The 21,740-nt window shown below is 36.2% G+C and overlaps 1 protein-coding gene across 1 annotated transcript; it reads right to left on the minus strand.

Moving 5' to 3' along the window:
* Positions 1 to 1,741: 1,741 nt before the first annotated feature.
* Positions 1,742 to 19,642, minus strand: LOC113230154 (cilia- and flagella-associated protein 57). Its single transcript, XM_026463944.1, has 22 exons — positions 19,557 to 19,642; positions 19,050 to 19,199; positions 17,818 to 18,097; positions 17,057 to 17,173; positions 16,207 to 16,364; positions 15,627 to 15,745; positions 14,471 to 14,576; positions 13,713 to 13,854; positions 12,947 to 13,151; positions 12,392 to 12,609; positions 11,964 to 12,112; positions 11,455 to 11,869; positions 11,234 to 11,374; positions 11,015 to 11,155; positions 10,783 to 10,926; positions 10,451 to 10,682; positions 10,178 to 10,371; positions 10,008 to 10,104; positions 9,389 to 9,558; positions 6,668 to 6,847; positions 4,353 to 4,547; positions 1,742 to 2,241 (listed from the first exon to the last, which is right to left on the minus strand). The coding sequence occupies exons 1-22, from the start codon at positions 19,625 to 19,627 to the stop codon at positions 2,113 to 2,115; spliced, it is 3,753 nt and encodes a 1,250-aa protein (XP_026319729.1). The 5' UTR covers positions 19,628 to 19,642; the 3' UTR covers positions 1,742 to 2,112.
* Between the last annotated feature and the right edge of the window lie 2,098 nt (positions 19,643 to 21,740).

Here is a 21,740-nt window from a genome sequence, read left to right on the forward strand (position 1 = left end):
GTGTGTGTGTGTGTGTGTGTGTGTGTGTGTGTGTGTGTGTGTGTGTGCGTGCGTGTGCGCGCGCGCGCGTGTGTGTGTGTGTGTGTGTGTGTGTGTGTGTGTGTGTGAGAGTGTGTGTTTGTGTGTGTGGGAATTACCTATAATGGAACATGAAGGAGGTTTTCGGTTTCCTCATATGACAAAGTTAATAGCCTTTTAGTGACCACGTTCTTACATTCCAACTTGTTTAGAGGATAAATATGCAAATCACCATTACATTCGTTATATAAGAAGGGCCCGAGGAAGCCGAAGAAGTGATGGGCAAAGGATGTAGACCACGCCGAATAATGGCACACACGATCACGGCGTCGAAAATTACTTATCCGAGATCGATCGTAAGATGTCTGCGAATGTACCCTCAGGATGGTGTACAGAACAAATAGTTGGCGTACGGATAGAACTTGCCAATCTCGGAAAAGTTCTCGAGTTGGAAAAAAGGAATGGTCGGAATGACGCCACTTTCAAAACCGCTCGTTGAGCCACTTCCAGTTTCATAAGAGTCGTTTTTGCTACACCACCCCAGGATGAAATGCAGTAAAGAAGAATGGTTTGACACGTAGCAAAGTATACCATCCTAAGAACATCAAAATCGGCTATATGACGTAAAGTTTTGAAAACAACTATTAAGTTTCGAACACGGTTAGAACTAACATAATATTGTTATACCTACTCGTTTTACGGCTCGGGATTTACTTTCAGAAGTCAGAAAATACATTTGCCCCACATAACGTTATCGAATTTTCATAATGTTAAATGTATTTTTTTATGAAGATTGCAAAACAAAAGCTAACTTTGTTTTTGTGAAAAGCATCAAAATTACTCGAAAGTTTTATGATAAATCGGTTTTCGGAATTACGGATATTTGAGTTTACGTTTGTTGTAACATCGGTACATTTCTTATTGTACACGCTTATTTTTACATTTGTAGTAATATTTGTATATATGTATCTGCCCAACTCTTTATTATTTCTTTAAGTAAATTTGAAAAAAAAAATCGACATAATAATATATATAAAAATTAATTAATACTATAATTTGCGACAAAGGCTACTCCGTTACTCTTGTGTTCAAGTAATTTTCAGTCGAAGCTAAATATGATGCATTTTGTTAAGTTTCCAGTAGAAGCTGAATATAGTGTATTTGAGCCCTTAAATTGTTGCAAGTAAAATTAGGGAGTACTGCAATTTAAATTAAATGTTTTAGTTTTTTATATTTCGGTACATGTCACTATGTTTGTGTAGGTTAACTTCGGACATTTTTTCGTGGTTTTTGTATTAGACGCGACGTCCATTTGTTGGTAGGTCATTGTAATTAACCTATATTGTAGTCCATAAGGCACATGCCTCCACTCACAATGGGAAGAGGCTTGTGCTGTTCCCACGCGGGTCCAATGCGGATAGGGAAACTCACACACATAATTAAATTTCTTTGCATACGTGTGCAGATTTCCTCACTTTCAAACTAGGCGCACGACTTGTTCGTCCCGTCACTTGGCATTAGATATAAAAAAAAAACGTAATTTCACACATAAATTCCGGGTTCAAGTCCGGATTCGAACCCACGTCCCTGTTTGAGAGGCGATAGGTCTTGTAGCTACCGCCACCTATAAGCAACCTAATGGTTGGCCATTAGGCCACCACGGCCTCTTATTATATTTTATTCTAATAAATAGAAAGTAGGTTGTTAAAATCTTCGAATATGGGTTTTTGACGACCTCCATGATAGAGTGGCTTGCACATTGGTTTTCATGATGTCGCCATCTCAGAGGTCCCGGGTTCGATCGCCGGCCGGGTAGAAAAACTAACTTTTCTATAATTGTCTCAGGCCTGGGTGTTTGTGGTATCGTCATTGTGCCCGATTTCTATGACACGAGTGCTTCAGTACAACGAATGTGATGTTGTCGAATATGAATTTTTATTTAAAGGCAAATAAAGAGCAGTCTTTATCTATTGAATTAAAACGGCACAGCTGTCGAGAATTACAATTCTCGAGAAATATATTCATACACTTCTAACATAATAGCGTTAGATAGATATTATCATGTTCAAATGAATGGTCTTCCGCTTGGGGTGCTTAAAACGAGTCTCTTGCTACACCTGGTTTATCCCCACGGGCGTCAGGGTCATCCTCCTCAATGCATCTGATTTTACTCAACAGGCGATCATTCTCTAGCTTAAGAGTATTTATTACGTCTTGTTTTTCCTGAAAACAGAAGTATATCGGTTATATTACTACTTGGGAAATTATGAATGAACTTTAAAAGGTCGCGGGAGACCGCTGGATGCGAGTAGCGCATTTTTTTTGCTCACTCTCATATAGCCCCTAGTGCCATAGACGTACCAATAGATGACGACAAATTACACCTAAACTCGCGAGAGAAATAAATGTAGACCTTACATATATTTCTCCCGGCTCGGGAATCGAACCCGGAGCCTCTGCGTGGTAGTTCAGCATGGTGAAGGTATTCATTAGGTTACGAACGAGAAGAGACGAATATTGAAATTTCGCCGACTTATTGTGACCGAGGCGACCAGCCATCCTGTCTGGTCGCCTGTGGCATCTGGCACTGAGTGTATATTCAAGAATTGCCTATTTGCTACCTTTTCTAATTAATTTCTACCTTTGATATATTCTAAGAAATTTAAAAAATAATTGACCAGCTATTCTGATATCAGGATGGCTGGTCGCTACTTTGTTTAGCATGAAGAGAGCAGATTTTCCAGAAGTATGTATTACCGATAATTGCTACCTATTTGCTACTTTCGCGAATTAAAGGTATACGCTTCATAACTTCATTAGTTAAAAAAATATAAGCGATTGAAAATTTTCCGAAGTGCCTGATTAAATTAAAAAAAGCAAAAAGTTTTAGTGCTCTATTGCCGTAATATAAGGGACAGGCGTTGGCACTTCTTCATCAAATTTTCAATCGTTTATATTTTTTTAACTATGTAGATAGGAAGCGTATACCTTTAATTCCTGAGAGTAGCAAATAGGTAGCAATTATTGGTAATACATACTTCTGGAAAATCTGCTCCCTTTATGCTGAACAAAGCGGCAACCAGCCATCCTGATATTGGAATGGCTGGTCAATTATTTTTTTAAATTTCTCAGAATATATCAAATGTAGCAATTGTTTAGAAAAGGTAGCAATTCTTGAATATACACTCAGTGCCAGGCGCCACAGGCGACCAGCCATCCTGACGGCCACGGCCTATTTCCACCAAAAATTGCGCGCGACAAATAGTGTTTCCGTTGCATAGTATAATACTCTACGTAGGCAACAATACGGTTCAATATTCGATCAATAAATATTTCAATTTTCGCCTTGCTCATCCTCATCAATCCAGATCATTTCCACTGAAGATGGGCTAGGAGAGAATTTAAATTTTGTCATATAAATTTCAATCCTCGACTCGCCTTGTCGATGGAAAACCACCTTAGAGTAGATACACACCACAAGTAAACAACATTAATGGTTAAATTGGAGTGGAAGCGAATTTTTGTAACGAAATTGGCATAGCGTAATGTTCTTATGTCAATAGTATAACTTAAAATAGTATAACTAGATACGATTCGGTTCTTACAGGAATTCCAGACAGCGCGAGAATTCTCCGGAAGACGCGCGTCCTGTTTTTTTGGCTCGTATCTCGACGTTACGCAATCGACAAAGTCCATTATGCTATGATTACAAATATTTGCTTTCTTCCATTCCGTTCAATGACAATGTAAGTGTAAATATAAAAGATATTAACCACTTTGTATCTGTAGATGTTTTTGGTTGGTTTTGATGCTGATTGTATATTAATTTGAACGGTCCTTTTGGTTATACTGGTATTAGAACATACCACCATCACTATAGTCTTTGGAATATACACTCAGACACATCATTCGAAGCATTTTTATTTTTAAAAGGGACAAATACAGGGCTATTTGTGAAATACAGTCAACATTTTGACAATTTTTTTCTTTTAAACCTAATTTAACCTTTTTTTTTTTTTTTTTTTTTAACCCTAACCGAACCTAATCGTGTCTTTTCGAAAAACATCCAACATATCCTGAAAGAACTACGGTTTCGTTATAATTCTGTTTTCGGTGTAATGAAAATTCGAACAAACGTTATTTCGGAAAAAATAAATTCCAGTTTGTGATAGGTTATCGGAAATAATGTTTAGTAAACCAATTTGCAAATTGCATAAATAGTTTTTGATCAATGAAATCTTTTTAAAGCTGGTAATTTTATAGGTACTGTAAAAGCAAGATAGCTCGAATTATGTATCCGGGTGTAAAATAATTGTAAAACAGGATAATATTACATCGATTTTAGCATTGAACATTTCGTCCAGTTTCTCTCGATCTTCGGTGACGTGTTTCAACTTATTCCGGGCGACAGCTGGCGGAACATAGCGTGCCGACAGGCCAAGTATTGACTCCATTTGGAAACACCGACTTCGTGTCGACTTTAACTCGATTCGGAGCTGATTGATCTCTGACAATAGTGTGCAGTTCTCCTAGAATTGAGAAAACGAGAATCAACACAGTCTGTCACACAAAAAGCTTTTAGTATATTCGATAACTTTTCGAGTTCCTAGGTTTTCGTGATTGTTACACATAAGAAGCGAAACTATTTTTTCAATTCCAAATAGCGTATCTTTGTTTTTCTTTTCAAACAAATCAACTTTACAGGTTCCATGGTCACGCCTGACCCAGCCGATTTAGATCCAAAAAATAGTTTAATTTCCTATAGTTAACTTGTTAAGTATTCAGTATCGATATATCGACTCATCCGTAGAACAAAGATCTATGTACAAGACTACTTGTTCTCAGGACATAGTACATTTCGTTCGTTCTTCGCTGTGGATGTCAGATCAACTGTTGTTCAATTTTATAATTTCCGAAACGAAAAAAGATATATAAATTCTCAAATAGACTTTACATAGATCTTAGTTTGAATAATGAAATTATTCTCGTAACGTACTTATTCTCTTTTGCTATATAATCACATCGGACTCTGTTCTTGGGATGAGTCGATATATTACTGGATATTGCCCTCCGGTTATTTTATGTATAACATTTACAATAGAGCATGTTAATTTGCAACATTATTGTTGGTCAACTTCTTAGGACTTCGCGACTGCTACACATTGGAATTCTTTTTTTTTTTAGGATCTAAGTGCGCCTTGAAATTAGACGCTTAAGAAGCGCACTACAGCCGCCCCACTACTAATCATATAATATTTAGAAGCGCAGCTGCAGCGCCACAGTCGCGCCACGCGCGCTGCACTTTTTCAGACTAGATATTGTATGAAAAGTATTAGTGTCGCGCCACTGCAGCGCTTCTACAAGTGTCAAACTAGAAGGCGCCCTAAATCGCTTATATTTTCTTTTTCAAGCAAACTAATGTATACAAATCGAATGTAGCGTAAATTGGAGTGTTCTTTAAGAATAAATTAATAACCTTTAAGTTAATAATATTAAAATTATTAACTTTGTAATAATTCGGAATAGGGTAGTTTGCTGTAATATTTGACATAATCGGTTGATTACTTCTCAACGTTCGTTGGTTTGGTTGGATTACTTCTCAACGTTTGACAAAACAAGTATACGCGATTTCATCTTTTTTTATTTCTGTGGATTGCCGCATGCAACACAGTAATTTGCTTCAAATCTATTATAATATCGTTGCCTTTTTCTAATGTCCCTTAAAAAGCTGAAGTAACGCTAGAACAATAAGATAGAAATCGCGGCGCTAATTACTATCACTACGAATTCATTATACACCAAATGTTGGACTGGGATCCCCTCTAAATAGAAAGCTTACACCATAAATACGACAGTCCACACACACGATGGCCAAATGCGGACTAAGGACTTAACTCGTCTTTTAATAGTTTTGTAAACTTCTGAGGGCGCGTTCCCATTATGTTGTACGCCGACTGTCGCGTCTAGCTTGTTCCCATGACTATCTGTCGTGACTGTGTCGCGGACGTTTATTTTTATCGTTGAACGACAGTCGTGTCTAGCAACAGCTAGTCGTCGAAAATTTATCGGTTCGCGGCACCTTGTAGTTTGTGCGATAGACTCTTGAACCCACGACTGTCGTTCTAGCTCTACCCAATGTCACAACAGACTGTCGTCGTAACATCATAAAAGCCGTGAACGACAATTAATCGTGTTGCACTATATGTGAACAACTTCATTTAAATATACAAGCCACGACACTTTAAATTGCACGACTATCTGCCGTCACGACATAATGGGAACGCGCCCTGATATGTACTGCACTCCTTGTCATACTAACGCATTTGCATTTCGGTACCTTTCGAGATATTGGCACGTAAAGTTTTATAGTCACATAAAAAAATAGCAATTACGCTGACTTTGCTTAACAATAAAACAAACTAATTAAGATAATAAAAAACGGATTAGAGGGGATTGTAGATCTCGTTTCGATTATCCTATATCATGTTAATAACTCAATTTAGCTAAAAATTTTCGATTACGTTAGTTAGGTATGATAAGGAGGGCAGTGTCGGTTTCATCACGGCTCTTCAACCTTCAACGAATGTTTCAAAAAGACTGTGATGCAGATCCCTGATATATTTTTGAAATTATATACTATTGAACTCACATCCATAATCTTATTGATATCTCCTTTAGAGCCACTCAGTGCTTTCTGCAATTGAGTTTTGACGGAATTTAGCTGCTTCTCCAAATGGTCCCTCTGGCGGTTGAACTCGCGTATGGCCTCATCATCTTGCATTCGACTGCGGATGAAGTCTATGTCTTCTACGTATTTGTGGAACAGCGTCTGTTGTTTCCAATTAAATTTAAAATTAATTATGAAGTCTCTTATAAATTGACCATGACATGTATGTTTCAACTTTTTTGTACGAAATAAGAGCTATTTAACATTGAAAATCGCTATATTTACTTCTAGAGTAGGTACGTTACAATATTGTCTTTTAAAGTACGAAAAGGTTTATTTTAGGATTTATTACAAATTACAAAAAGGGACGGCCCTAATATCGAATTTCATTGCTAATTTCTCGAACTTGGAACATTTAGTACTTATTGATTGCTTATTCCTTCCGAAACATTTGTCAATTGATATTAAAATAATAACATTATGTGTGTTATTATATTTTTGTTTTACGGCGGTCTCAACATACATTTTTTTCTGTTTTTTTTCCATTTCTGTGAGCAGCATTCATGCATTCATCTATCGGGCTGTGTGTTACAGCCCAATAAATGAATAGGCAGAAATGTAGAAAGTATAAGGTTTTGTGTTGAGCTAAGCTGCCCTAATAAGATCCTTTATAGTAGACGAACAAGTGACCTATAAATAAATAGATAAAAACGAATGACAACGATACTACGTTGAAAAATGTCAAATAAACACTATTTAACATAACCTGTATAATCACAAAGTTGGTGGCTTCATCTTATGTGCCTAAAAATAAACATTGGACACCTACGATCGCTACCCCAGTATCCTACACAAATAGTGGCACACAACCACGATAATTGAATTGAATCTATACAGAAGCGTTTCTTGAGACATTTAAGCACTAAAACGGGTTTAAGACGTAGGCTCTCATCATACGTCATACGTCGTACATCAATTTTAAAATACTTTAACCTATCTTGTTAAAGTATTTTAAAATTGACAGCTTAGAGAGTAGACGCTCTTCGCACAGCTTTGCCGTGTTATATAAATTGGTTAACTCTGTGTGGGATGCTAGTGAATTGTTAGAGCGGGTTGGGATTATGATTGGAAGATACCGCACGCAAAAACTTTTTTTTAATACAGTTGCTCAAAACGGGGTATTTTTCACACTACAAATCGTGCGGAAAGTTGGATTTGGATTGAGTATTAGTGCTTTTTACTTTTCCAGTTTTTTAATTTACTGTTGTTTTAAGTCTTAAACATAGAACTAAAGAAGTTGTATATTTATTTAATATTTATGTGCTTTGTGACGTACATATGTCATTCGTCATTAAAACTTATATTTATTTACAAATACTATATAATGAACGTATCGAGTGGAGGTCCACAGTCTCTGCCTACCCCTGAATGGGTGACAGGCGAGATTTTTATGTATATATTTATTTGTTCTATGTATTACAGATAAGTTGTATCTCACTACCGTGCACGGGTTCCTAAAGAAGTTTAAACAAAAGTACCAGGACTTCATAATAAGAAAAGTGGTTACAGACCGATATTACAGAAAATGAACAAAAACAGCACGTTAGAACTATATTTCCATAGACTTTTAAATAATGGTTGCAGTGGTTGTATTTCATTATTTTAATTTACTAGCACAAAAAGAGTTTTTTTAAATACTGTTTTATTTTACTTTCAATGTAGTTTTTTCGCAAATGTATTAAAAAACGTCGTTTGATACACGTGCGGATTTGTCATTTTCACTTGTCTCGCGTCTTGACCCTCGCCTCTGGCTCGGGCCAAGAAGCCTCGAGCCTCGTGAATAATAACTAACTTTCCGCACTTATATCAAAAATAACTATTATGTGCCACGAACAACATACAACGTTTCGTACAATACAATGATCCGTTGTTTCGTATGTGCAGGAATTGTAATAAGGTCAGCACTGAGGTAGATATCCACCAATCTTTAAAATCATTTACAGCGTCTTTGAGGTCTCAAAACTAGGTGCTTTCATTTTGCTTATTTTTTGTGGATTTTTAATTTATGGTTTGCTCAAACTTTTTTAATTTTAATGATATTTCATTTTTTTATTTTTAAATAGAATATTTAAGTAAATCTGTTTCATTTAAATGTTGTGCACAATTCATCTGTTCCAAGCTAAAGAGTGTTGTAGAATTAAATTAATATTAAGTATTGTACATGGTTTGTGAACTGTTGTGTTGTGTCTAATTAATAAAATAAAAAATAAAAATAATTACATGGAAACTACAGACTGCCCCGTACTATGAGTATCAGAGCAACGGAATTCAGTACTAAGCACTATAGAATATTCTAACCAAATCAATTTGACCAGCGACTCACAGACCAACTCCTGCCCGGGCTTTAATGCGGCCCGCCAATGAATCCTCTAAAGTAGAAGTCCTCGGAAATAGATTTTGATGCCCTCGACGTTATCGACATACAAAATGACATTATGTTTACACAAACACAAAACAACAAATCACATTAATAAAAATATATGAAATGAAAATGCATTTTTTTTAATTGGGAACACGGTGAAATTTGTTACGTTTTCTGGCCCCTAATGAAAATGTGTGCCCATCTTTGGAGTAAACCGTTGGACCATGGAGATCGTCAACATTTATTGTAAATTTAAAATACATACAATTACAATATCTTACTTTTACATTCATCTTCAACTTATTGGGATCTTGAAGGTTGGCTGACATGTTGTGCAAATCAATTTTAATCTTTTTCAATGTATTCTTTAACATCAGAGTTCTCTCTGTTTCACTGAAATAATCCTTCTTAGCCGACGTTAGCTTCTCATTCAGTTGAGTTATCTTCAGTTCTAAAATTAGAAATGTATATTCTTTGGTAAATCTATCCCTAACAATATTCATAGTAATGTATTGTGCTAGGCTAATTTGTGATTAAATACCTACTGTTAACATAGGTGCAATCCAAGACTCATTTTACAGCTATAAAATACTGTGCAATTTCTACCACACTCGTTGTTATTAGTGTACAATTCAACAGCGAAAAGAATTACAACCGAAAATATCACATAACACAAACGATTACCGCGGAAAGATTTTTTCTTTAAAAGGCTGTCTAACGACACTTCCAATTCAAGTGTTCGAAATTTACTTTCTTTGATTTCACGTTCTAACGGCTCAATCTGTCACAAAAAAGTTAATAATGAAATATTTGTAGCTGTAACTTCTTACGTACAGTTGTATACCTATGTACTAATCAAGTTCAATATACAGTTAAAACATAAATTCACAGAATTCATACCGAGATCAATCTTAATTATGTCTAACTTATATTCCTCGTTTTCCATATCCTCTATCTGGAGTCGTAACTCGTTAATCATTTGCATTTTAGGTTCAATCTACGAAAATTCTTGAAATCGGTATAATTGTCATTATTTAATGTGATTGAAAAATTTAAAACCGTGTACTGACCTGATTTTTCAGCTCCGTTATTTTGTAATTCAATACGAATTTGTACTTTTCCAGTTCTTGTTTCTTCCTCTTGAGTTCATATATTCTTCTTTCCTTGTCCTGAATCGTATTATCACGTTCAGCTATTTCTTTCTTTAAATCTATCACATCTCTTTCCAAGGTAGTTATTACTTTTTGGAACTGTTTGTGTTCCGCTGTAAATAATTTTAATTTCAAATTACTTATTCTTATTATGTCAATTATAACAATACCAAATGTTTACAACAAAAATACCTTTAAGTTGCAGAACTTGATGTTTCAATTCATCTATTTCTTTGTGTGCTGTTATAAGTTTCTTTTTCATCAGACCCGTTTCACCTTTCAGTCGGACATTGGCATCTTTTTCTTCCTTCAGTTGCATTTCATACGCTGCTTTGATTTCTACAATTTCTCTGTCAGCATCATCTTCTATTGAAGTCTTAATTGTTTCATGTTCTCGTTTTTCCAAGTCAAATTGTTCTTGCAACTGTAAAGAAAATAGAAATCGTCAATCTATCGCCAAATACATAAATATGTTTAGCAATAGTTACTAACGGTTATTGTTTTCGAATTAATTTCGCTTTTACCTCTAAGAGAATTACTTCCTTTTCTTCTAACCTTTCTTCAAACTGGTTATTCATTTCTCTGAGTGCTTGACGCTTGCTCTCTGCAAGATCTTCCAACCGTTGCTCATAGTCTTTTCTCATTCTTGCTGTTTTGTCTTCGAGTGCCTATAACGCGTGACAAAATGTTAATTCTTTGATGATTGATTTAAAATTAATAAGTTTTAAAATTAATAAATTATTGCATTTTTCTTACTTGGTATCGGTCGTATTCACCAATTAATTTAATATTGAAGTCTGCTTCCAATGATTGTAGTGCTCTTTCGTGTCCAGACGTCAACTTTACAATGTCTTGCTGAATCATACCTATCTCGTGTGTGTGTTCATTTTCTAGGGCCTGTAAAACGTGTCCATTTCAGCTTTAATGCTCATTACGAAAAACAACTCATTGACAGGAAATTTGCTACGAACGCACCTCGTTTTTTTCTTTAAGCTCTTCGATAGCTGCACAGTAACCTTCGTGGACTTCCTTAAGTTTCTCGGCCTGCGTGGCCTCGGCCTGGCGAAGTTGGTAAGAGTGCTCTGTTTCTAATTCACTCATTCTTGTACTGAGAAGCTAGAAAATATAAATCAACATTTAATATCATTATGATATACATACATGTAAGTACATGGTATCGTATTGGTGCAACTAACGTGAATACTATTCAATTTCTCTTGCAAGTCTTTCTTGCTTATTAATATTTCCTTCGCGTATGCGAAGTCTTTATCTAAAGCTATAGCTCTGCCGTCAGCATTCGTTAATCTCCACAGACATATCGAGGCATCTTCTGCTACCGATATTAATGTCTGATCGTCGTAAGACAAAGCTATACAGGTCACTTTCTTATTATGCATATGGAATTCATTGTAAAGGGCTTTATCCAGTAGAGGCAGTTGTACTGCAGTAACACCACCTTCTCCGCCGGTTATAAAGAGCATCATGTCCGATCGAGATAGTACTATGGTGTCAAGTGGGCAGCCGATCAAGCCTAAATTTCTTCGTATCGAGTTGGAACCGATTTCTTTGATTTCTCCGTCTGAACCAACTGCGTATGTTGTCTTACCGATACTGAAATCATAATTTTTAACAAATAAATATTATAAAATAAGAAGTGTTAAAAAGAACATTTAAATACAAAATGTCTAAAATGAAAGAAACCGACTTGTTAACAGCGCAAGCATTGAATTGATTGGTTTTAAGTATAATTTCGCCCACGCGTTGTCCTGAGTACATACTCCATTCGTACACAGCTCCTTCCGCTCCACACGATACCAGAATCAAGTCATTCGCTGACCACGCCAAACTCGTAATCTGTAGAAGTTATGAAACTTAGGTGAATTAATAATGTGCCAGACAACAACACCAATTACCTGGTCTCAAATTAGGTAATTTCGTGCTCTATTATATATTCGAGCAACGGAATTCATTCCTTGGCATTACCCATTGCATCCAGACTAGAACCAATTGAAATAAATTTACTTCCCAAATCGGAGAATTGAACCCAGAACCTCTTTGTCTTGCACCCGTTTGTTGAGTCACCGAGGTCGTTAAATTAAAATTTAATTTTTGACAAAACAAGGAATAACTCACCCTTCCATTATGTCCTTTCAAATTGAAGACATTTTGGAAAGATACGGAGGAAAATACTTGTATAACTTGACTATTGACAGCTGCGAATAGGTGCCCGTTGGTGCTGAATCTCGCCTGCTTACAGTTGCGAATAGGGAACTCCCGCATTACCTCGAAATCGTCTATCAGGACTACCATATAGCGGAGTTTGTCCGAAAATCCTACTATTGCAAACAGGCCTGGAAGAGATTTTTACTTTAAGAGAGGCGCGTAAATGTTCAGATAGAGAGAGTATTTTTAACTAAACTCTGTAATTAAACACGATAATTTCACAAAACTACCACCTACTAAAAAGTAGTACACGAATATTACTTTTCGAGATCTGACTAGTGCTTCTCTGTGAGAATTGAGTGAGCACACATTAAGTTACTTATTATTTGTTTTATCTTTTACGAATAGAATTTTTTTTCTGAAATTGTTTTAGAACTTCTACTAAATGACAAATATTTTATAGACGTTTTTCAGAGGATGCTCACTCAATGCATACACACACGTAACCAGCTAAATGAGCCTTACCCGTTGGGTGTAAAGATAAACAGTGTATTTCCTCTTGATACAGTTTAATAAGTTCAATATCGTCGGTCATGTAATTCCACACTCTAATGCTCTTGTCCTGTTCTCCAGAGGTTATGAAGATGGGTTTCCACGCGCACATTGACAAAGAGTTTATTCGACCATAATGCATAGCAGGGCCGAGTTCGTTAAACGGTATTTCTGGGTTCTATAAATAAGTATAAATCAATTCTTAAACCAACATTCTAATGCATAATATGTAGCGATCAGAGAATCCTTATTAGAACTAAAAATTTTTTACAAAAACATTGCTTTCCAGTTAGGTGTAAAGTCTTAATCATATTAATGATTGTATTGCACGATATGGATGAAATATCTAAGTAGGTATGCAATTGTCTGACACCGGTGTTAAACTTTAAGAGACTTCGATATTTTATATTATTCAGTCCTAAACATTTTTTATATATAATGACGGGATAAAGAAGTCATGCGTCTTGTGGTAAGCGACACGCCTGTCCATAATAGTTGCAGTGCCACTCAGAGCTTTAAATCACAAACTTGTGAGAGGCACTGCCACTGTGAAGTCACCCTGAGACATAAGTTGACAAGTCCCATTTGTCTGTAATTTCACCAGAACCCTATAAAACCTAATCACAGTAGGTAATGCTCACGTTACTGCTTGGCGGCAGAAATGGTAAGGTGGCAGTACTTCCTAGGACGAACTCTTTCACAAGAACATCTACTGCTACTAAAATAAAAATATTCGTACCTGTAGCATATGTACACCAAACAGTTTAACGTAATATAATTGTTTCCTCAAAGTAGTGATAAGCAGTGTTTCCTGATTCGGGTCGACTATGATATGCTGTACGGCGTCAAGAGGGGACCACGTTGGGTACTCACGCGTATGTCTGAAAAAAGTTTATCGCAATACGTACTACAAAGCGAATATACTAATGCTTATAACTGGTGCCTTTGTGTGCTTGTAGCAGGCAGATGTTGGCATTCCTACTCATACATAGATATGTGTATTATAGAGGCTGACCAATTACTTCTGAACTAAATAAAAAAAAATTGAAAAATCTAATAAGTATGAGTATTCCCCTAGCTGGCGATCTAGTTTCAACTTTCCATGTTGTCTGGTGTCAACTACCCGACGATAGCAGGCACGTTGCGGGGCCGCCCTCCTAGACATCGTCAACGCCGTTTACGATATCAAGCGACGGAACGAACAAATCGTGCATCTGGTGGTAACCAACTCGCCTACTAATAATAGTTACAGTATCAAGCACTACCACTACGTCCGTCACTCTGAGACACACAGTTGACAAATCCCATGCCCCTTTAAAACCGAAACGCAGTAATGCTCATATCAGCGGCAGAAACAGGTAATGTGGGCAGTACTTTCCAGGACGAACTCGGTCCCAAGGAGCTCTACTGCTACTAAATAATTCGTCAAAATGCCGAAGGTCCCAATCTAACATAGAGTATTAAACGTAACATATTAAAATGTTTTATTTTACTCACTTGTAAGACTTTTTCGAGATACGGAAAACGTTCCTCTTTCTAAAATGGTGCGGTGTTTCCCTTTCAAACATGTGAACGTAGCCAGGGCCACAAGCATAGGCGAAACCTTTGTAAATTGAATATGGTATTAGGAACAGGTGGTCATCATACTTACCACATAGAATCGCATTAAACCGATCAGAAAAAGCTTTATGTCCATGTAATAATAAGAGTGAAAAAGATGGGCGTTTCGCGTCGGACAGTTCAAGCGGAAGCAAAACAACAAATATATTTTCTGACCGGCTCAAGCGTGCTTCCGCGTAAATAAATGTAGTGACTCCCAATTGCGAATGCATTTATGTGTATATTTATTTAGACCTATGATTTTAATAACATGCAACAAATAACAAGTTCGTCACCAACGGACTCCCTAAATGTTACGTTTATTTTAATTTATTAATACAAAGATCGAAAACAAAGAATCATTCCTACGAGTCTACGTCTGTATGCCAACTAGAGCCACAAGCATACAAACGCACGTAGGTTCGGTCAGACCGAAGGAATTTTTCTTTGTGTCCGATCCTTGGATTAATAATTTGATACCTAATCGAGTAATTTCATAAAAAACTTAATGATTTTTTTTATAATACCCAGTGACGGGACGAGCAATGCACGCGGCGGGTGGTAAACGACATATCTATCCATAGCACTGCAGTTGCAGTGCCACTCAGGGCTTTAAATCACAAAGATCTGACTGCCACTGCGTCCGTCACCCTGAGACATAAGTTGACAAATCCCATGTGCCCGTAATTTCACCAGCACCCTTACCCTTCAAAACCGGAACGCAATAATAGTCACATTACTGTTTGGCGGCAGAAATGTAGGTAAGGTGGCAGTACCTACTTCCCAGGATGAACTCTTTCACAAGGAGCTGTACTGCTACTAATTATAAAAAATATAAAGAACATCATAGTAAAACATTATGACAATTTAAATAATAAATAATAAAAGCAATTTTATGATTCTTTGTTCAAATGTTTCGAGGCACCCGAATAATCAGTATCGGGAAGTTACTTGAAGTGACTATATGTACATATATACATTTGTTACTTTGAATGTTTAAATATTTTTGATTCAAATAATATTGACGTTTATTACGTTTTTGTATTCTGATTACCTTTGGGAAAGTTGACAAAATTGGTAACCGGATAGGTTTCTTCCTCGGAAACAGCTTCCGTCGTATCTTGTTTACTGGACGTACTTGCTTTATCCCCGCCTTTATCGTCTTCAATAGCCCTGCAATTTCAGTAAATAGATACAGTTTAGTTATGAGCATCTATATTTATTTTAATCATTTCGTTGTATTGAGTACTATCTGTAGGTGACAAGTAAAGAACCTGATGTCAAAAAATAATTTTTAATAGAGTTTTAAAGAAAATCGAGGCTTTTAATTAAAGGCGCCTTCAAATTAGACGCGACTGTAGCGTGGCGAGCGTCTGTAGCGCTGCTGTATTAATTTTTAATTTTTTTTATAATGTTATGTTACGGGACGAACAAGTCATGCGCCTGATCGTAAACTTCATGCCTGTCCTTAACAGGTGCAGTGCCACTCAGAACTTTAAATCGCCAAGATCTGGGAGGCACTACCACTGAACCCGTCACCCTGAGGCAGAAATAGGCAAGTGGCTGTACTTGTCCGGACAACCTCTTTCACAAGGTGCTTTATTGCTCTAATGTTGTCACAGTATGCTACTTACTCCGTGTCCACTTTTTTCAAAGACATCTCCATAACATCGTAGGCCTTAAACACGCAGTTGAGCCGTATCTCGCCGTTTTCCACCATCATGATTAGCCCGTTGTCTGTTCCGAACATGATGCGATCCGGCGTCAACCACATACACGTTGTAATGTTGATCTACCCACGCATACAGCAATTACGTTATTTAGCATATAGGTGACATCCGACACATAACAATATATCACAATTTTCTTACTCGGTCATTCTTACAGGATGTGTCATAAAAAAATCAGAGACTCACGCATATAAATAACTGTATAATCTATGATGTAAAATCGAAAAACTACTTTTTTGACATCAAACTACTTTTTAAAATTCGTTAAACTAAATCTGACTACACACATACATTTGTTTAATCCCTTTATATGAAAGTAAAAGTTATAGGAAAAAATGTCGCAGAATAACAGAACAGAACACAAGAAAGGCAACTCTGTACGTCCAGATTATTTACATTGCATAAGAATGTCTTATAAGTAGATATTTTTTTATAATATTAAGTGACGGGACGAATAAGTCGTGCGCCTGATGGTAAGCTACACGCCTGTCTATAACAGTTGCAGTGCCACTCAGAGCTTTAAATAGCAAAGATCTGAGAGGCACTGCCACAGCGCCCGTCACCCTGGCACATAAGTTGTCAAGTCCCATATGCCTGAGATTTCACCAGCACCCGTGCCCTTCAAAACCGGAACCCAGTAGTACTGACATTACTGCATGACGGCAAAAAACAGGTAAGATGGCAGTACTATCCTGGAATAACTCTTTCACAAGGAGCTCTACACTGCTACGCTTATATTACTAGATACGCTTACATTTTCAGCTTTACACCAACCCCATTGACGCCAAACAGTTTCAGCAACATTCATAATGCGGAAGGTATATGGACCCGTTATGACAATCAATGTTGCGTCCGTAGGATTACATTGCACCTAAACATGAAAATCAGTTAGTTGTTTTACCAATGCCCCCAGCACTGGATGGTTTATAGGTCAATACAAATATAAGATGCAAAATGAATTCCTTTCCTCCTCGTTCAAACGACAAGACTTCGCAAATAGTATACGATAAATCGACGGGAAAACAAAGTAATTCCATTTGATTCACTGGAAATGAAGAAGTGAGCTAAAAGGTACATTCTAAATGAAAATGCTTAGGAAAACAAGAAATGAAACTATTTTTTCAGATCTAAATCACATATATTTGTTTTTTTAAACAAACATTTCGGGTCCTTTTCAGGTTCCATAGTCATAGCTGACTGTCAACAAATGTACGAGATTTAGATTCGAAGAGATACACTCGTCAAAAGTGTCTAGGGATCAAGCTTTTTTTTTTAAATATTTGATTACTCTATTAAAATTTAATAAAAATATCTATAAAAATTTATTATTTATTTTTTAAATTATGAAATTTACCAAAAAAAGTACCGTGATGTTAAAAAACAATAATTAAAAAACCTGCTTTTTAGTAATTGATAAAAACGTTCTTAATACTAAGACCTAAGACACTATTGATGTTGATTTCATTTCCTACGTGTAACAATCGCGAAAATCTAAGATGCTTAGAAAAAACTTACGCTCTCAACTGTCCCTTGGCCCGTGGGATTCTGGGCTTTTGCATGGCTCTCTACTTTTCCTCTATCCCAATTATAATAATACAAATACCAATCAGGTTCACCGGTTACAGCTATAAGATATTTAGAATCAAAAGTGAATTGTAAACAGCAGAATTCCCTCGCTGTTGAGTTCTCGAACGGCACAGTGAGTATCTTGCGTCTCTTATATGTTGTTAGATCGTAAATGGTGATTATTGGTTTTTGGCCCTCTTCCGCTATTTCATTCAGTGCTAGCCATCGTCTGAAATATTATAAACAGCTGAAGGGTTAGCAAATTACTGCCATCGTCTGAAATATTATAAACAGCTGAAGGGTTAGCAAATTATTGTAAAGATCGACTATAAAACGTTTTATTTCATTTTTATTTTCATTTCATTATGTTTTTGTGAGTAGGTATGGCTCACAAAAATATATGTTCTGCCTCCGTGGCCGAACGGTTACCATGCCGGACTACCACACACAGATCCCAGATTCGATTCCCGGGCCGGGAGAAATATTTGTTTGGCCTACATATATTTCTCTCATGAGTTTGGGTGTAAGTTGTGACACTGTGACACAGGGTTTCCCTAGTGCGGGGCTATGTTGAGTGTGTGCGTTATGTTGAGTGTGTGCCTTATGTATCGATGCAACATGAAAGGTAAAACACTAAAAAATAATATTTGTATTGATTTTTTAATTCTGCGTCAAATATCCATCAGAAACCAGCCTATATGTTGGGAAAGCGTCAAACGTTATAACAAAACCGACCTCAAAAGGTTGCTTATCCGTTATATCCATTTTCCCAAGTTTTATTGAAATCTGTTAACGGTAGGTGGGTGACATCCAATAAACCAGATTCAAAGCCCTAATTTGACACACTTAAAGGTGGAATATTATTTTCAATGAATGGGACCACTACTGAGATTACACCCTTTTACACAAAAAAAAGAATCATCGAAATGGGTTCACAAATCTCGGAGTAATCTAAACCATACACAAAAAAACAGTCAAATTGAGAACCTCCTCTTTTTTGAAGTCGGTTAAAAATATGTATCTAAGTATAATTTACGCCTATAAATATTTAAGTATCAGCAACATTATTTACTATGATATCTGCACTAGTAGATTCGTCTTTGCCTACATATCATCTCGATATATTTTTGACAATACGTAGGTGTGCTTTATTATTAAGTATGGTGAGAAATATTAATTACCTATTTGGTGCCAATACCAAGGACTTGATGGGCTTATGTTTATCCTGGAGCCTGATGAACTTCTGTTTCTTCTGGAGATGGTTGTGGATCACTATCACACCTCCAGCTGGGTAGATAATTTCAGATTCCGAGAGATAATGTGCATTGAATCTGCGTAAAATGGAATATTTATTATGTACAAGAACATTTTTGTTGTACTTTCCCCACATCATAAACTTGAATGTCCTAAAGTTTTACTCATGTATTTATCTAGAATAAGCATCATAGTTTAAGAAACGATTATAATTCATATTATAAGAATCGAAGGACTTACACGTTGTGGAGTCAATGAAGTACTGATTAAATTAACTGGAGTTGCCCGATAGAAGTCGTTAAGACGAAGTCTTCTAGTTGATTTATAGATATTTTTTTCGCTGCCCATTATTTACAATTTCGTCTTATCTCATTATTGAGAAGCCACCAATAGCTTCTCAAAACTTGAGTAAATAAAAGCAAGTAGGTACTCACTGTATCTCGGTGCGAAGACCATAAAACACACGAGCAGAAAGACTCGGTGCCGACGGAGTCGGCACAGTCATGATAGATCAACAAAAATAAATTTCCCTAAAACAACTATTATATTTTACTAATAAACTATGATATAAGAAAGACGTGCAGTAAAATAACAGCTTCAAGCTTCAATGATCAAAATTTGTTATTAGGTCGCCTTGGATACGGACGTCTTGACATATTGACCTCATTACGAAGAAAATAGCGAAACAAAGAAGTTTTGTTTAAAATCGATAAGTTTATACATACATGTTAGCATTTGCTGAAATGCAAATGTAACTAACTGTATGTGCAAAATATTGCAACGAAATATTATATTAACTGCATTCTTCCAACTGTAGGAAAACAGACAGACAGCGGCAAATACAGCATGTATGTCTGTCGAATGGCATCATTCAAATCGACTATTCCAACGAAGAAAAGAAATAATTGTTTATGACAATGGACAGCAAAGTGTGCATCATTTAGCGAGCGTTTCCCATTTGGCCGGCTCCACCTGATTGATGCTCAATGTCGTCTGCGAAGCGGGCATCCTCTGCAATTTCCGAGATAAGTCCCAGCTTCCTTCGCCACTCGTCTAGCACATCAACACTTGTGTTTCACACATTATTCTTCATCTTTACAAAACACTGTAAATTGACCCTGTTGCATTATTTATTTACAAATAGGTAGACACAACAGAAAAAATATTTGTATCCCAAGCCTTTCAAACAAACTCGTCAGTGTCGTTGTCTGAGCAGAAGGTACCTGGTTTTCGTACCGAGATATCACACTACGAAAGATTTCCTACTGAAATGTTTAATAAATTAATGTGTACATTGTTTCTGTGCGCAGTACACAAAGTTAAGTAGAGCAGCGTTACCTCGGTACTTACTAGCTCATATCACCACGAGCGCTACGAAAATATCTCTACATCTTTACATTATGTAGGTATCTTTCCATTATCTTGAGGATTTATTTGATCATTACTTAAAATTCTGAAATTCAAACATTTCTAAAACGTTGACCCAAATAATATAATGAGAAAACAGACGACGTACATACACAATGCACATAAGTATATAACGATGTTAAGAACAAATTTGCTGAACAAATAATCCAAAAAATAAGTTTTCTCGAATACCTAGTTCTCTTTTCATTGTTCCGGGAAATCTTAATTAGATAGTGAAGTATTCTATTATGAACTTTAATTTTAACCTAAGAATGCTCCAGATGCCGCGTTGATGTTAATTTTTCGATCTAGATTTTAGGGTTAACGTTTTGTTTATCTTACTGTAATATGTTCAGTTTTTCTTTGTTTTAGTTTTTACGTTCACTGATTTAAAACTTCGCATTGCAATTTATTGATACTTAGCAATCATGTTATACAGTAACTTTCTACTGTAAAGGTTTGCATTTTTATAAGGCCTACAATGTGTGTATGCAGATATATACTTAACTTCTTTCATACTCAAATAAAACCTTAATTTCATAGGTAAGCAAATCACACTTGAAATTGTCATATTGATTAAATTCTACTGCTCATTAGCAAGGCAGCTTCCCCAGAGAAGAATGAGCAAAAAGCTCTTGTGTTTGCTCTTTGTATATATACATTAAACAATTGTACACATTTGTAATTTACAATATTTATTTTAAACATCACATAGGTATCGAGACTATCCGATATTTTATTAAAGAAGCATTTCCCCCTAAATGAATATGTGACTTTGTGAAGACGACTATCAAGAACAGTTACTTTGTTTTTAGTCCTCGTATTAATTGATGTTTTCTTTATCGTCAAAAGGAAGAATTAATATGCGTACACGTTCCAATTGCGTTGCTAATTAAACGAATTGTTTGTTGTGTATGGGATATTGAGCAAGGAGATAAGTTCTATTGGTGAGTGACCTAGTCAATAAATTGGCGATATCGAGTACAATTGATGCGGTGGCGCAACTCCTGGAACGTAGGCGCACGTCGGCGTATCCTGTGATCCAGTCTCACGTATACGTCGTTAGTTGTCATTAACTGAAACTGGGTTTTCGAAATTGAGGTCGACGACTGCAATTTACGTCATCAAGAAATCAATACTTTAATTATTAATTTCTTCGCATTTGGATTCAACGTTTGTAGACGATGAGCTATATAATATATATATATATA

The sequence above is a fragment of the Hyposmocoma kahamanoa genome, unplaced genomic scaffold (assembly GCF_003589595.1).
Source record: "Hyposmocoma kahamanoa isolate Upper Pololo Valley unplaced genomic scaffold, ASM358959v1 63, whole genome shotgun sequence".
Lineage (NCBI taxonomy): Eukaryota > Metazoa > Arthropoda > Insecta > Lepidoptera > Cosmopterigidae > Hyposmocoma > Hyposmocoma kahamanoa.